The 14,675-nt window shown below is 39.4% G+C and overlaps 2 protein-coding genes across 2 annotated transcripts; one reads left to right on the plus strand and one right to left on the minus strand.

Moving 5' to 3' along the window:
- The first annotated feature begins 1,604 nt into the window (after window positions 1–1,604).
- On the plus strand, window positions 1,605–4,835 carry LOC104416016 (F-box protein At5g39450). Its single transcript, XM_010027460.3, has 2 exons — window positions 1,605–4,020; window positions 4,488–4,835. Exons 1-2 carry the CDS (start codon window positions 2,159–2,161, stop codon window positions 4,501–4,503), a joined length of 1,878 nt encoding a protein of 625 aa, XP_010025762.2. The 5' UTR covers window positions 1,605–2,158; the 3' UTR covers window positions 4,504–4,835.
- Window positions 4,836–7,024: 2,189 nt separating this feature from the next.
- LOC104416015 (vacuolar protein sorting-associated protein 20 homolog 2) lies at window positions 7,025–10,801 on the minus strand. The gene is made up of 6 exons (XM_010027459.3): window positions 10,422–10,801; window positions 9,682–9,834; window positions 9,387–9,539; window positions 8,533–8,616; window positions 7,603–7,753; window positions 7,025–7,464 (listed from the first exon to the last, which is right to left on the minus strand). The coding sequence occupies exons 1-6, from the start codon at window positions 10,521–10,523 to the stop codon at window positions 7,439–7,441; spliced, it is 669 nt and encodes a 222-aa protein (XP_010025761.2). The 5' UTR covers window positions 10,524–10,801; the 3' UTR covers window positions 7,025–7,438.
- Between the last annotated feature and the right edge of the window lie 3,874 nt (window positions 10,802–14,675).

Below are 14,675 nucleotides of genomic sequence, written 5' to 3' on the forward strand. Positions count from 1 at the left end.
AAATTCAACTTCATCTCTCTGTGTGTGTTTTTTTTTTACACCCATAGGGAAAAATAGGAAAATATATCCAAGTAAAGAGGAAAGGAAGCAAAAATTAAATACCCACCCTCTATAGAACAATTTCTTTTGAAAAAAAAAATAACAAAGAATTTTTTCATCAACAATTTTTGCAATAAAAAAAAGATCAATATCCTCGGAACAATCTTTCCCTCGATCTTCTTCCCTAAGTTCCCAAAGCACGTGTCAAGAAAAAACAAGGGAAAATATCTCCTGCCAAACAGAAAAGGGCGGCAAACATAAATATCAACTTGGATTCTCCCCATCCATCAATCCATCAATCAATCACTACCCACTAATTCAAAGATTAAGCATCTGATTTGTTCAATTATTACTAATGGGAGATTAAAATTCGAAGTTTCTTTCTCAAGCCCTCCGGACACTTTTCCCATCCATATGCACATATTATATAATATAATCTAATATCACAAAAAATTTTAAATTTACATATTTATGAAAAATTTATCTCAAAAAAATCCCAAATCAATGAAATTTGTAATAATTTTACTTTCTATCAACTTAAAATAATATCTATAAATTGATGTATCTATCGATTATTACGTATTATTCAACTTGATAATTTGATGGTAAAATTTAATGAAAATTAATTTGATATTTTTATAGTTAAAAATTAGTCTGCGAAAATTTATTATAGATTAATAGGGTTGTTTTATATCAAACCTTTATATGAGATAACGATGTGGCATGATAATTCAATAGAAAAAGAGCTTACTTTATTAATACAAAATCTCCCCATGGGCCCCCACAACTGCAGGAGGCCCCTAATATTCCACTGACCTCGTTGAATCATTGGACGTTTGATGCCGAGCGAGACTAATGTGATTGACAGAGCGACGGGGTCCCTTTTCCCTCGGACCTTTTTGCCCTCGCCTTCAGACCAGATTCTCGTCTCTTCCTAATTTTGTCGCTTAACCACTAGTATCATAATTTTTTTCTTTATTAATATTACGAAATACATCAAATTAGTATATTTATGATAAATTACTTATAATTAATTTTTTATTATAGTAAATCTCAAACTAATATATATGATAAACTTATTTAAAATTAATTCTTTAATTACAAAAGCTTCAATTATAAAAGATAAAACCTCAAACGATACTCTTTTCAATCGTGGTATGTTATTGATTCAATAATTTGATGGTAAGATTGAATATAAACTAATTAATAATAGATTTGTCATATGTATACTTTTGGAGCAAATTTATTATAAATATATTAATTTGAAATTTTCATGATATTAATTAAAAAATATTTAACGAAAATTAAACATTGAAAATAACCCTTTCTTTCATAATGGTAGTAGACGGTAACATATCAATCTGCGCCTCTCCGAATTAATTTATGTCAATTCACACTGAATCCTGGAATTCTAAATTGGTGGCCGGTGTCATAATTGCCACCGACGAACGCTCCCGCCGGGGGACAAAATGGACATTTTCGCACCGGCCTGGCTGCCAGCTCCTCGGTCTCCCCTTGTCTTGTCCGTAAGTTGCTGGCGCGACGCAAAAGAAACGGTACTTTCTCCAAAGCCGTCCAAAGGAGAAAATTAAAAATGGAGTCTTTTCAAACACTCCTTCAATCTTTCTCCGTTTTCGTCCACCATTAATCGAGGAGAAAGAAGAAGAAGAAGAAGAAGAAGAGAGAGAGAGAGAGAGAGAGAGAGAGTCAGTCGGGGGCTGCGACTGCTGTGGCGATGACTTGACCCCGTAGTCTTCGTCCAATCAATCTCGCCGCACATGCGCTCGTGTGCTGCTCACTACTGCTCATTCCAAGATCTCACCTGATGAAAAACTGATGTGGGTCTGACAGATTCGGCGAGCTGCGCTGAAAAACTGATGTGGGTTCCCCACGTTTCCGTGCTTGGATGAAGGGTCCTGAGGTCGAGGACTAGTTGCCCATTTCTTCAGCTCTGTTTGTCCGGGCCTGTGTGGTTGTTGTTAGCATCGTTTCTGTCGATTGACTCAAGAGTTCGGAAGTGGGTCGGAATGGGTTTGTCCGGTTCGTGCGTGGAGTGATAGATTCGTGGCTGAATTGGTGATTTTTTTTTCGTTTTCTGGGGTGGTGCCCTCGATTGGTCATGGTGTCTGATGATTATGATCTGAGCTTGTTCCAAGCTCTTCCTGATGATGTCCTGGCCATCGTCTCCCAGTCGCTGTCGCCGCGAGATTTGTGTAATCTCGGCCTATGTTGCCGGAGCTTGAGTGCTCTGGTGCAGTGCGAGAAGGTCTGGCTCACCCAGTGCGACGCGCTGGGGGTCATCTCCCGCAGGGATTTGATCGAATGGAGGAAGGGGGTGTCGTCGTATAAGGCGCTCTGCCGCTTTCTCTTTGGCGTCCAGCCGCTGATTGGGATTTGGGTTCACCAGAATCCCGAGCTTGGTAATGTGGTTTATGTCATGCCGGGGTTTGTTTCGGTTGTCGGGTGCAGGATAATTCCGCAAGAGTTGGGGCCGTTGGGGATTGAAGATGGCCCTATATTGTGGGCGCCGGTTTTTGAAATCATCGGGGATTTTGATGGTTCTGCTTTGTTTTTCCTGCACGGAAGGGAGAAGGGAACTGACTATGTTTATCCCGGATCTCTCAAACATATAGATAGGAATTGCAATGTGTTGCTGCTTGAGGTGGAGCCGAGTTTGCAAAAGAATGGGGGTAAATTGGAGCACAGTAAGAGCTTTGTTTGGTACTCGGATTCAAGCAAGATCTGCAGGTCGGACAGTGGATTGTCGAGGTCACAGAGGGCGTTAGGACAGAATGAGACGAAGGTGCCCTTCAGCAGGCTGGCCTTCTGTGACAGGAGAAAGTTGCTCGAGGTTGTGACCAACCAGGTGCGTCAAAAGGTGCCCGACTCAGCCGGTGGGCCTCTCTTTGCCCGTCTGAGGGATGATGATGAGAACTTTCGGAAAGACATGCTGCTCCTGAACGAGAGAAGATCCTTAATAATTCATATGCAATCTAGTACGTTTGGCGGAGGGCACGGTGATTTGTGTCAAGAAAAACCTTCTGATCTGACTCAGTTGGGGTTGAGTGGGTTGAGTGAAATCAGGAAGAATCTTGACCGATCAGGCAGCGCTGTCAATTCATTCAGTAGCAATAATGCTCTTGGACAATGCGCCAGAAAAAAAACACTCGTTGGGTATTTTAGGTCTGGCTTAAAGCAGATCCTCGGGAAATCTATCTCGTTTAATGGCGGCCATGCAGTTCTGAGAAATAGTTCTTCAAGTAGTGAGAGTAAGCACGCGCAGCTTCATGAGTTTCTGAAATCCGGTGATATGATTGGATTAACGCTGAATGCATCCACTGTCAAGTTATCATCATATCGAGCATGGCCAAATATGCATGATAGTCGTTTTGCCCTTTACAAATTACCGCTGAGGCTACCGAAACCTGACCAAGAATATGCTGGTTTGTGGGGTGGGACATTTGGGTGGCCTCCTGGGAAGCCTACAGAAGATAAACCTGGGAAGGCTTTATTCCTTCTCATGCTCTCTTACGAGGAGTCCCAGGGTCAGCCCTTGCTCATCGCAACCAAAATATTAGAAGGCACCCACTATGTTCTTCATCCAAACGGTTCGGCAATGTTTATTGCCTATATAGATCAGCCATCACCGGATCCATTTCCTTGGAGTAGTGATGCTAATTCCCTCCCTGTGATTACAGATCATGCTTTCGTTGGGGAGGGCATTGCAAATGGTTATGGTTTTAGGTATCCTGGTGCAAAGCCAGGTTCACTCTATGTATTGCATAATGGTCTAATTGCCTTCATTTGGAAGGAGTCAAATGCCGTCTTGACCTTACAGAGACTTAACTTACCAGACCTTTTAAAGAAAGGTGAACGCGTGCCTGCGCTAGCTGCAATCACCAACTTCACATATTTGACCAAGTCATACTCAAATGTGTTTGCTGGCTTCTCAAACACTTCAAATTGCTTGTCATCACCAAGGTACGAATCACTTCTATCTATGTTGTGGTGGAATCCTGCTCTGGTTAATTTTGGGTTTTGAGCTCCCTATTGGGTTTTAGTAGACCTTTACTTTTAAATTTAAGTTCAACTGCCACTATAATTATCGCGGAGATTGCCTTGAATTGTTCTTGGAGAATCGATGTGTGGGCTGTCCTGTCTCACTTCTGATCACTTGAGATTCAGCCATATTGATAATATGATTCTGACTACCCTACTCTTTCATAAAGAAACTTCCTTCACATGAAGCAAATTTAAGCATTGTCTTTATCATGCACTGCACATCTTGCTCATTCTCTCATGGCTATGATCGGATATTTTTAATAGATCGTCTATACAATCATATCCCCTGTTTTTCACAAGCATGGCGATTTATGGAGTTGAATGGATGATATTTATGGTTTTGGATGGATAGGCGACTAAGATGTGCTTACTCTTCTGTGTGACAGGCAAAGGCAGGCTTAGGAAACTCATGTGCATTTGGATTAAATTAGGGAAGTTTTAGCTGGTTGTCATGCCAATGCAAGTTTGAATTGATAGGTGATTTTTAGATCTCCTTCAATGGGGATGATTCTTTTTGTATCAAAAGCATGACAGCATCTGTCATTGCAATCGCCAATAGCGCCTTCTTCAGTGCTGCTTTAGTGGTGTGGGCTCCTCTTGTTGAGGTCCTTGAAAGAGTCAGGTATTTCACTTTCACTGTTATTATAGGTACTACTACATATTGTAAAGATCGACACAAGCATCTAGCTGTTTTCAGTTTACATTGTGGAAAAGTTCAAAAGCATATTTGCAGACGACAAATAAAGCTTCTCAGGAATCTGGTTGAAAGATCATAAAGAGAAAATGGACTAGCTTCTATAGCCGATACCACGCCAAAGCTATTTCTCATACATTCTCGGGACATCCTGAGAAATATTGCTGTGCTTTCGGTTTACTTTGATTAGGGTTATGACAAAACCAACTGAAAAACATGATTATTGGGTGAAAATGATCAAGTTGACCGAAGCAACTGAAACACAACGATTTGTAGAAATTTTTACAGTTGCATTTCAATGAGAAATACGGATGTGGCGAACCCGGAATTTTAATTTCTTTTTGCCATGCAAAATACAACTAGTTGATGAGGATGAGGCCTGAGGATGTTGAGCTCTAGCCACACAAGATTTGGACAGCACAGTTGCTAAAACTGGGAAAGGAATTAAGCTGAATTGTAGTGTGTGGTTCATGTTTAGAGTAGCCCACAAACAGTTCAGATCGTGCAATTTTAAAAAGACCACCGGAGCTAATTCTAAAGCTCAACTAGCACACCATTCCACACAAGCCATCACAGAGACCACGAAATACTAAAATGAAAGAATTTGGAGGGAATTATCTTTCCGAATTTCCACAGTCAAAGGGTTCCAACACAAAGCATCTGTATTGAGAATCTCACAATATCCAAGAGTCGAAAATTGCCGTCTTCTTCACCCAAAAAAAAAAAAAAATGTCGTCTTTCTCTCGTTTGTTTATTTCGTCTGAGATTCCTCTTTTCTATAATCAATGATGCTAAGAAAATGGGATAGAAATGAGCATCGGATTAAATCAAATGGATGGCTAATTGTTATAGCAAGCTTAAAGTAAGAAAAGAGGGAATTTTCATCTGGGAAAACGTGCCCATTTGCTTGAGAATCGTGACCTTCAAATTCGGATTTCAACGAAGGCTGCGCGATTAGGACCAAGACACCTTCTTTATTCTGCTTTTTGGGCCAGAAGACCAGAAGCAGTACTTTTAAGTTAAGCCATCTTTTAGGATCAAGATTTTTAAGAAAATTCCAATTAAAAATTTGAAGTGCCGTCATTTTTAAAATGAAGAATTAAAATGATCAAGTCATATCAAATAAGAATATAAGATGGTCAAATCATCCCAAATAAGGACTTTGACTTGGGCATTGAAAAAGGGATATTTCATTAAGAAAATTATATGTTATGTTTTTAATTTTTCTTTTTTTCCTTTTTCCCCTTCCCTCCTCTACCATCACTTTGCCTTGTCAATGGCCATCACCGGCCTCATGCGAGGGCTGCCCTTGTCGATGTGAGGCATGGCCACCCTTGGTTGGGTGGGCCAAGACAGCCCAGGCAAGGACAAGGGAGTTCCTTACTAGATTCAGTAAGGGCAGCCCTTGCCTAAGTCCAGCAACTTTTGCCATGGTCGACAGAGGGAGGAGGAAAAAAGAAAAAAGAAAAAATTAAAAAAATCAAAAATGCAAAACACGAAAGATGATCCTTCGGCAAATAAGGTTAGACTCTTCTTTGATACTTATATGGCCACTCATGCCCTTATTGCAAACTAATTCCACTTTATAATTTATTTAAGAAAACGGGAACACTTCAAGCATTTACTTAAAATAAAATACATTTTAAACCTTTATTTAAGAAATGAGAGAACTTTAGGTTCTTATTTTCTCCAGATTTATTTCTCTGAAAATGGACTCATGGTATGTAGGCTCAGATTCAACTCTTCCAGAGTACAGCAAACATTTTTTTTTGTGTTTCGCTAAGCAAGAACAATGTATCTTTGGCCACGTTGGTTGACAACTACATTTCGAATTCACCTATGATGAAGTGGGAACAATCCTCACAAGCTCATCTCCGAGTTGTCATACGTTTACTTCCTCCAGACAATTCTGTGTTGCTGAAAGGTTTACCTCGATTCACTTCAAACTATGCAATGGAGTTGTACAAATCTGAACTGCATCTAAGAATGATGACTCGATTACAGATGGAAGATCATCTTCAAAACAAGCGTGAATATGCCAGCAAAGAAGAATTATTCGATTGACCAGAATAGCATAGACACTATTTTACCTTTGCTTTCTGTCAATTAACAACCGTGCCAACATTTCCGTTACATCAAAAGGCCCCTATAACACGTCATGGGCAAAGCAAAGGGAAACTACGCACCGAATTGACAAAAATCATCAGCAGAAAGAATCACTCATTCGTTAAATTAAATAATGAGTATGATAACCAATACGGTTGGCCTACATCATGTAAACATCTTCCGGAGAAAAGTAAAAATCATAATACAAACATCTGCACTGTAACTAGTTTCCTTGGACGTGGCGATCGAATCATGACTATAGTTCTGATTTGAGAATTCTTGGAAACCGAACCAGGGGCGGAGGAGAAAACTCAAAAACATGAGAAATCCAGCAGCACCAAGAGTCGAAAGAATGTATGCTAATTGCATGGCAAAAAAATTCCGTATTTTCCATTATAATACAAACTGAGATTTACATAAATCAGAAAATCCAATCAAATAGCTGCATGATAGCATAGAAACTATGCAGGGTAGGCGACTGGAAGAGTCCAAGGCACTCCAGGAATCACCAGATGGTAATGTTGTTTCAAGCCAAATTCAAGCAGGCAGCGGTTCCTCCATAACTGTTTCAAAGAAAAGATGTGCATCAATACTCACCATAACCGCTGAGAAAAAAGGACAAATCAAGCAAGTCAGCATTCATAGTTTTTGTGTGTGTGTGTGTGAATGTGTGCGTGTGAGAGAGAGAGAGAGAGAGAGACCCTTTATTTTTGAGGCAATTTCGGCATCATCTACAGCAGTATTGGCAGCCACGGGTGCCTTCTTTGGCACCTCAGGAAGGTCAAGTGTCTCTTCAACTACCTCAGGAGTTGGAGCTGCAGTAGGAACTTTAGGCATATCTTGGACAGCAATCTACAATAAAAAAGTTTCCTCTTTCGTCAGCCAAATCATATGTTCTTCTAATGTAATAGTCAAATGAAAAATCCAATAGTTCATTGCATATATTCTGAATGCCTAATCAGATCTAAATCCAGAACGGAGACATGGCAAAGTGAAGTAATTCATAACATAACCAACTAAAAGAATGAGTTTTGTGATTCCAAGCGACCTAAAGGATTTTGCATGATAAAAACTGTCTTCCATCAAATCATCCAACTGAAAAATTAATGGTAAAAATTTCTCACCCAAACAGCAATCCTAATATTAAAAAAAAAGAGCTAAAACTCTCTTCATAGTAAACGCACATCTTGCATGGTAAGTTATTGCATTGGATTTATCTAAACTGAAGTGATAAAGGTTATTCTACGTGTGAGAACACAAAAAGAACATATCACAATTTCATAAAACTTCAATTTGGTCAAAGAACAGGAGAAGAAAGAATTTCATGCATCATATTCTTTTCCTTAGGATTTTATACATCACAAAATAACAACAGGCAAAAACTAATGAAAATGCATGTATCTTATTCGAGTACTTCACATTCTGCTCTAAGTAATACCTGCAAAGGCAACAGATATTATATTTCAAATGTGGCATTTCTCTAAGGTAGTCATCAAAATGTCATCAGAAAAAAAAACCACATTCTCCCTCACGAGACAGATAAACTAAAATGCTTACTTGAAGTAGGATAGTCAGACTAGAAGCAGAATCACTTGGAAATCAAAGATGCCTCTAGTGGGAACCAAACGTACCTGTGATTCCATAGTCTCAAATTCTGCAAGAATCTCCTCTTCATCTTCTGCTGATAATTTCTCTCCCAATATTGCATTAATTTCCTACAGGTTAAGGAGAGAAGATACAATCTTATTAGCAATGCATCACAAGTTCCATTTTCTGTTTGGCAAAAAGATATCTCATGTAGAAAAAAGCACCAGAAAATATATGCATTGATGAAAAGAGGTTCGTTCGATGCAGCCATTATTGGACATGTGTGCAACAGATTGCAAGACATAGCCAAACTCAAGCAAATCTATAAAAGTATACAAGACTGGTACCAGAGCATGGCAAAGCCAATATCTACCCATAGAAAAGAAGCATATGCCTATGGACACCAAAGGAAAGCCATCTCTTCAAATTAACCATCTCAAGTGGTGGAGCAAATAGCAATCTCTAAAGCGCATCACAAGGTCCACCAGCCCTAGCCCCTTGTGAAAGCCAATGTACCACCAAAGACCTAGTCACTACATAAGCCATTGCACTTCACCCTTCACACTACCTCTAAGTACTCTTTCATGCAATCTCATATAACTTGATGCACGTTACAGTGAACACGTATAAGCCTCCTATACAAAGGAAGCAATTAGAACTTGGCTATTCTCTGACAGAGAGAATTAAAAAAGATGGAAAATTCGCTCTGCTCTGTTTCAGACTCAACTGAACTTATTTGGTTTCTGACACGACAATGAAAGCGTTGAAAACATGTGAAGAGAGACTATGTTATCAGAGAAAGTCTCTTTAACCGTACGGTTCTGGTACGGCTTTCAAGAAAACTATATCGACATCCATGGGAAAGCAAAAGAGAGAGACAAAATTGAGATTGGCTCACATCTTGATAAGCTTTTGCTTCTTCAGTGTCATCCATTAGCTTTTGCACATCATCTAAGTTGATTTCGCTTTGAATTGCTTTGATTGCTTCGGTCCCTGACCTTAAGCTCTCAAAAACAGCCCTCTGCTTACTTGTGAGTTCGATATCTGCCAACTGAACATGCAACTCATTATAAATGGCAAGAATCATGACCATTACAAAGTTGACAGCATGTCAGAGGCCACAAACTGGATAGATTAGAAAAAATGAAGCTACCCTTTTGCTGAAGAAGTGATACACGGAAGTAGAGATTTACCTGTTGCTCAACATTAAGAACCCATGCATCCACTTGTTTCAATAAATCTTCCTGTGCCTTTTTCTTCTTCAGAGCCAACAATGCCCTGTCTTTCCTCTTTTCTTTGATCAGATCCCGAGCAGCTTGCTTTTCAGCTTCAATAACAGCCTCGAGCTGGAAACAGCGTGACAGCAAAAGGAGTTGACAAGTCACCATTGCCACGGTGAATGATCTCACTTATGTACTTTGCAACACCCATAATTCCAATTTCACAATACTGGAAGCAACACAAATTTTCTAATCCTTATCCAAAAATGGATACTAACTACTAAGCACCCATCAAGCAATTCGACCACATTATTTATTTTACCGCTCAATTGGACCAAACCGAGTCCAATGTGCATTACAAAGAAAACTGCGCAGCCCGAATTGAACGAAGGACGGAAACAGAACTTCAAACAGGCATGCACAATCCCTCATTGGAACTAATTCTCGAAACCCAAATCATTAAATCATCTAAGCATCAGCCGCAACCCAAAGAGAAACGCAACCAATCCCATTCACCTCATTCCAAACACTACAGAGCCGTAAACCCGTTGCCCAATTCGTCAATCAAGCGAAACAAAAAGAACCAGAATCGCAAATTCAAATGCAAGAACCAGCGAAACAGGAAACCACGAACCAGAAAGCAACGACAAAACCAATCGGGGGACACCCCAAAAAGCTCAAGAACGAGAAAGGGAGAAGAAGAGAAGGGGAACCTGTTGCTGATATAGGCCGAGCTTGCGCCTCTGGGTCTTGAGAGATAGGATGGCCTTATCGACGTCGGTGACCTTGGGCTTCTTCACGAACAGATTCCCCATAACATCAAATCGAACTCACTCGATCAATGCTTATCGACTGTGCAAGAGGAAAACGATGAGCGAGAGGCTTTCGATTTCGATCAAGATACCGATCGAGGAACCCTAGGGATACGGAGATTTCGGCATCCCTGCGATTCAAAAGAGGGATTTTTATCGTTTGTCGGATCGGGTAAGATGAGTAACGGAACTGTCCGATTGATCTGTCGAACGTGCTAAGGATGTCTTTCTGTTGCTCGTTCGTTCGTTCGTCGGAGACGACTAAGGAATCCGAATGACCAGGGTCCCGGGTCGGGTCTAGCCCGATTAATCAAACCGACTACACACATATATATTTCAAGTTTAAATACGAGATATTTACATAAATGATCGGAAAAAATTTTGCTCAATGCACAATGTCGTCTTCAAACTTTTAATCTATTTAATTTGGAATAAAAGGGTTAATATTGAAAAACATTAAAAACACTACGGTGGTATACTTTTTTCATGAAGTAAATAGAGCAGCGGATTTGGTTGGCACGACTATAAAAAATCATAGAGCCATTTATGATAAATTTCCTCTAAATTGGTTAAGACACCCCCAAAAAAAATCACAAAAATTGGAAATTTTATGTTCGGAATTTTAAAATCTTGTTTGTATACTAGTTAATCGTTACGTGTCATTTGCCTTAATAATTTGACAAAAAAAAAAAAATTAATAGAGGATAAATTTGTCACAAGTGTACCATTTTGGGGTAAATTTGTCAAAAGTACAATGTTAGGGTTTTTTGAACTTTCAATCTATTTAATTTGGCCTATAAATTTTACCCTAATATGTAATATTATTCTTAAGTTTTTAATTTATTCAATATGTTACTGAATTTTTGATAAATGTTGAATCTATTACTTGAATTATTATATTTCTAAGTTCAATTAGATTATGCATTTACACCTAATGGAGTTCAAAGGGATTGAGAACTTGATTAGTCGCAGCTCATTACCATCGCTCTATCCTTTGCATAGTCGTCCACAGGTCAAATTGGAGCTAGTATTGCAATACATTCGGTAATCCGCACGATACCCGCAACATCCAAAAGAGTACCTATGCGCATAGATCCGGGGTTTATGAGGGTGGCTGGTGTTTGAGATATCCAAACAAAATATTAATGACATCGGAACAATCAAATGGAGTTGCCAGAATCTTGATGAAAAGGTTCGAGTTCAAGTTAAAATTCAACCAAGGATTGAGGCAATGTTTGAGCATCCTGGATGCTGGCTTTCAGCATATCTCCTGCTCTCCAAGCTTACATCAAAACATTCCAGCAACAATGTAACCCCCAACAACATCTTGTTGAGAAGCAACTTCTTCGGTTAGCTCATTTGTAAGTCAGAGTACAGATAAGACACGAGATCAAGTTACCATCCAGGATGCTGTCCACGGCATCCCTGATGCGGAAAGCCAACTCCTCATTCGCGGCACTGATTAAAGTGCTTATGCTTCTAATTTCAAGAACAGCTTCACTAGAAGCATTGATGCGCAAGATACGAGCATCGCTTGATCCATCTGTGACATTATCTTCTTGTAGAGATCGGCCAATACCCATCTGCGATAAACGAGCCAGGAGCCTTTGCAAGTCTAGAGCCACCCCAAGCAACGAGGGCTCACTTTTTGAGCAGGATAGCTCGTTGCTAGGTAGAATCCACCTTCTGGCATCACTCATGCCGAGGTTTCCTTTGAATCTTGTGATGCTCAAATTTTGGCCTTTCAAGTTTTTCCACTGTAATTGAGAGATCAAGTCTGCTGTGATTTCTAGTTCTGAATCTTCCTTCAGGGTTGGCAGCTTCAATGTCTTATTCACAGAGTATTGAAGGACCAAGTATGAGTCTGCGACTGGTGATATGATCTGCTGCCTAAAATCTTCAGGCAACCATCTTCAACAGAAAGTGCAAGAACAGAGAAGTCATCAGTCTGAAGTACCATCATCAGAAAGAGAATATATGAAGCTTTAGGTCCTATTACCACAACAAACTTCAGTTGCAATACGTCAATGAAAGGTTGAAACTTCTTCAACCTACAAATGAGGCCGATCCATGAGATAAATTGTGCAAGCATAATATTTCAATAGTTAATGGAATGCAAAGCAATTGGAGCAGTGGAGTAGTTCAGTCTCATGAAGAAAAGGCAAAATAGCTAATGCTCGGTCCTTACACTATTCCCGAAAGAAATGATCATCGAAGGACCTTCATCTTCATCTCATTCAGATCAAAAGGCAAGAGAGCTATATCAGTAACCATGCCCTCCCGAAAATTGAACAAAAAGGTTCTGCTTGTTGAAGTGTTCTATTTGCTGAAAAATAGGAAAGAGAGAAGCACTTTTTGTTGTTAGATGAATGACAGAATATATCAGCACCTCCCAGATGAGTAATGATTTTTCATCCTCATGCCAGTGTCTGAGCAAATGAACAGCTGGGCCAAGTTGCAAACTCCAGTGAGGACAAAATACAATGCACGGCTCCTGCCAATGAAGTTAGAACACATTCTAACAGCTTTCAGAGGATACAGTTAGGTGACCACTTGCACAGTCAAGAGAAAAGGTTACCATACAATAGCTTAGGTGAGTAGATTGCAGGATACACTTGCAGCCTTTCTCCATTAAAAAGCTCGACATGTGCAAATAATGGCTTGCCAGAGAACAACCGTAAAGGACATGAAATCAACAGAAAATCTGCTTTTAGTAGGGATGTAAATGATCAGTTGGAGACTTCTATACATACAAATCATACACCCTCAGTCACATACCTTTTCTTGCCTTTGTTTGCACACCCACTCAGGTATTATGTTGGTATATACCAATAACTCTTCTGCTACCGATGAGATAACATATATGGGAACCTACAGAGAGAACAAATGGTATTACAAGGACTTTTTTAGTTATAAGACAATGAAATTCTGAAGGGCCACTTTTCCAAAATTATTGATTGCCTTTTTCATTCTGGAACATCTCATTCAGGAAGTACATTGGACATAGGCTTTGCTTCCGGCAGTGAGAGCGACCAAAACTCTAATTCACAAAAGCAATTGCAAAACATAGAATCCTGAGACTAAAACTGCATGATCACCTAGAACATAACACTACCAGGTTGACCACAGCTGATGATTTTTATCCAGCAAAACAATAGGAGAATCATGTTTGTTGCTCTCTGTTGTTCTGAAAGATCAGATTGCTGTTCGAACATGCAAAAGCAGTTCCCAGATCTTTACATTCGAAATCCATCACACAAGCAAGACAAGTAAACTCAATATACAATCTGCAGAAGTAGTGACTCTCATTGAGCTAGATTGGTTTACAGTTAAAATGTGGTGACAGCTGACCGAACTAACTAATATACCATCGAATCCTAACCAGATGAAGACATGCTCAGGGCATCCAATGCGGACAAAGTGCCAAACATAGAGTAATTATAGCTTGTTCATGGTTTTTGCAGAGAGTATAAACATAGCATACTAATTGATCACCTGACTTTTTTGAAGGTGCAACTAGAGGAAACAACATAAGCATATAGTTTGGTTTAGGTGATTTCCATCATCCAAAAAACAAAAAAAATGGTCTAGGTGATTTTCTTGCCGAACACAGATAGTTCGGGCTTTTTTATCACCATCATTAAGTTCATTTCAAGTGAAATTCGAACTTTATTCTTGTAGCATCAGCTTTATCTGATATCCACTGAAGTAAAAGAAGACCAATGTCACAGTATAGATTTTAAATGCAAACTGATGGATTACCTTATAATGTAATTATTCTAGGCAAATAGATATCTGATCCAAGAGTTGTAGGATGATTCTGAGTCGACCTATAGGAATGAGTAGTGAACCACCGGCTTTAACAGCACCAACTACACAGGAGCATATAAAGTTCAATTTGTCCATTTCCTCAGAGCTCTCATTAGCATGAAGTAAGAGCTCCTCCAAATCACTGGTTTCGTCACGGTAAACTCACAGTAAATTAATTTCGTAAATTAATTTCGTAGATGCCAAGTATCAAAATCGGCCATATTAGAAAAAAATGAAGAGCTAGAAGAATCAAATGGCAATACACTATAAACCGTGCATTTGGCCATAGTATCCACACGATAGAATTTTTTTCAAATCATTCTAGGGGCAACCAATTGACTATAG

The sequence above is a fragment of the Eucalyptus grandis genome, chromosome 8 (genome assembly GCF_016545825.1).
Source record: "Eucalyptus grandis isolate ANBG69807.140 chromosome 8, ASM1654582v1, whole genome shotgun sequence".
Lineage (NCBI taxonomy): Eukaryota > Viridiplantae > Streptophyta > Magnoliopsida > Myrtales > Myrtaceae > Eucalyptus > Eucalyptus grandis.

Coding starts and splice junctions, on each gene's coding strand:
- LOC104416015 (XM_010027459.3), bottom strand. CDS start 10,523: ATGGGGAATCTGTTCGTGAAGAAGCCCAAGGTCACCGACGTCGATAAG. Junction 9,540..9,681: donor TTCTTAATGTTGAGCAACAG/GTAAATCTCTAC, acceptor TTGCATGTTCAG/TTGGCAGATATCGAACTCAC. Junction 7,754..8,532: donor TTGAGACTATGGAATCACAG/GTACGTTTGGTT, acceptor TTTTTATTGTAG/ATTGCTGTCCAAGATATGCC.
- LOC104416016 (XM_010027460.3), top strand. CDS start 2,159: ATGGTGTCTGATGATTATGATCTGAGCTTGTTCCAAGCTCTTCCTGAT.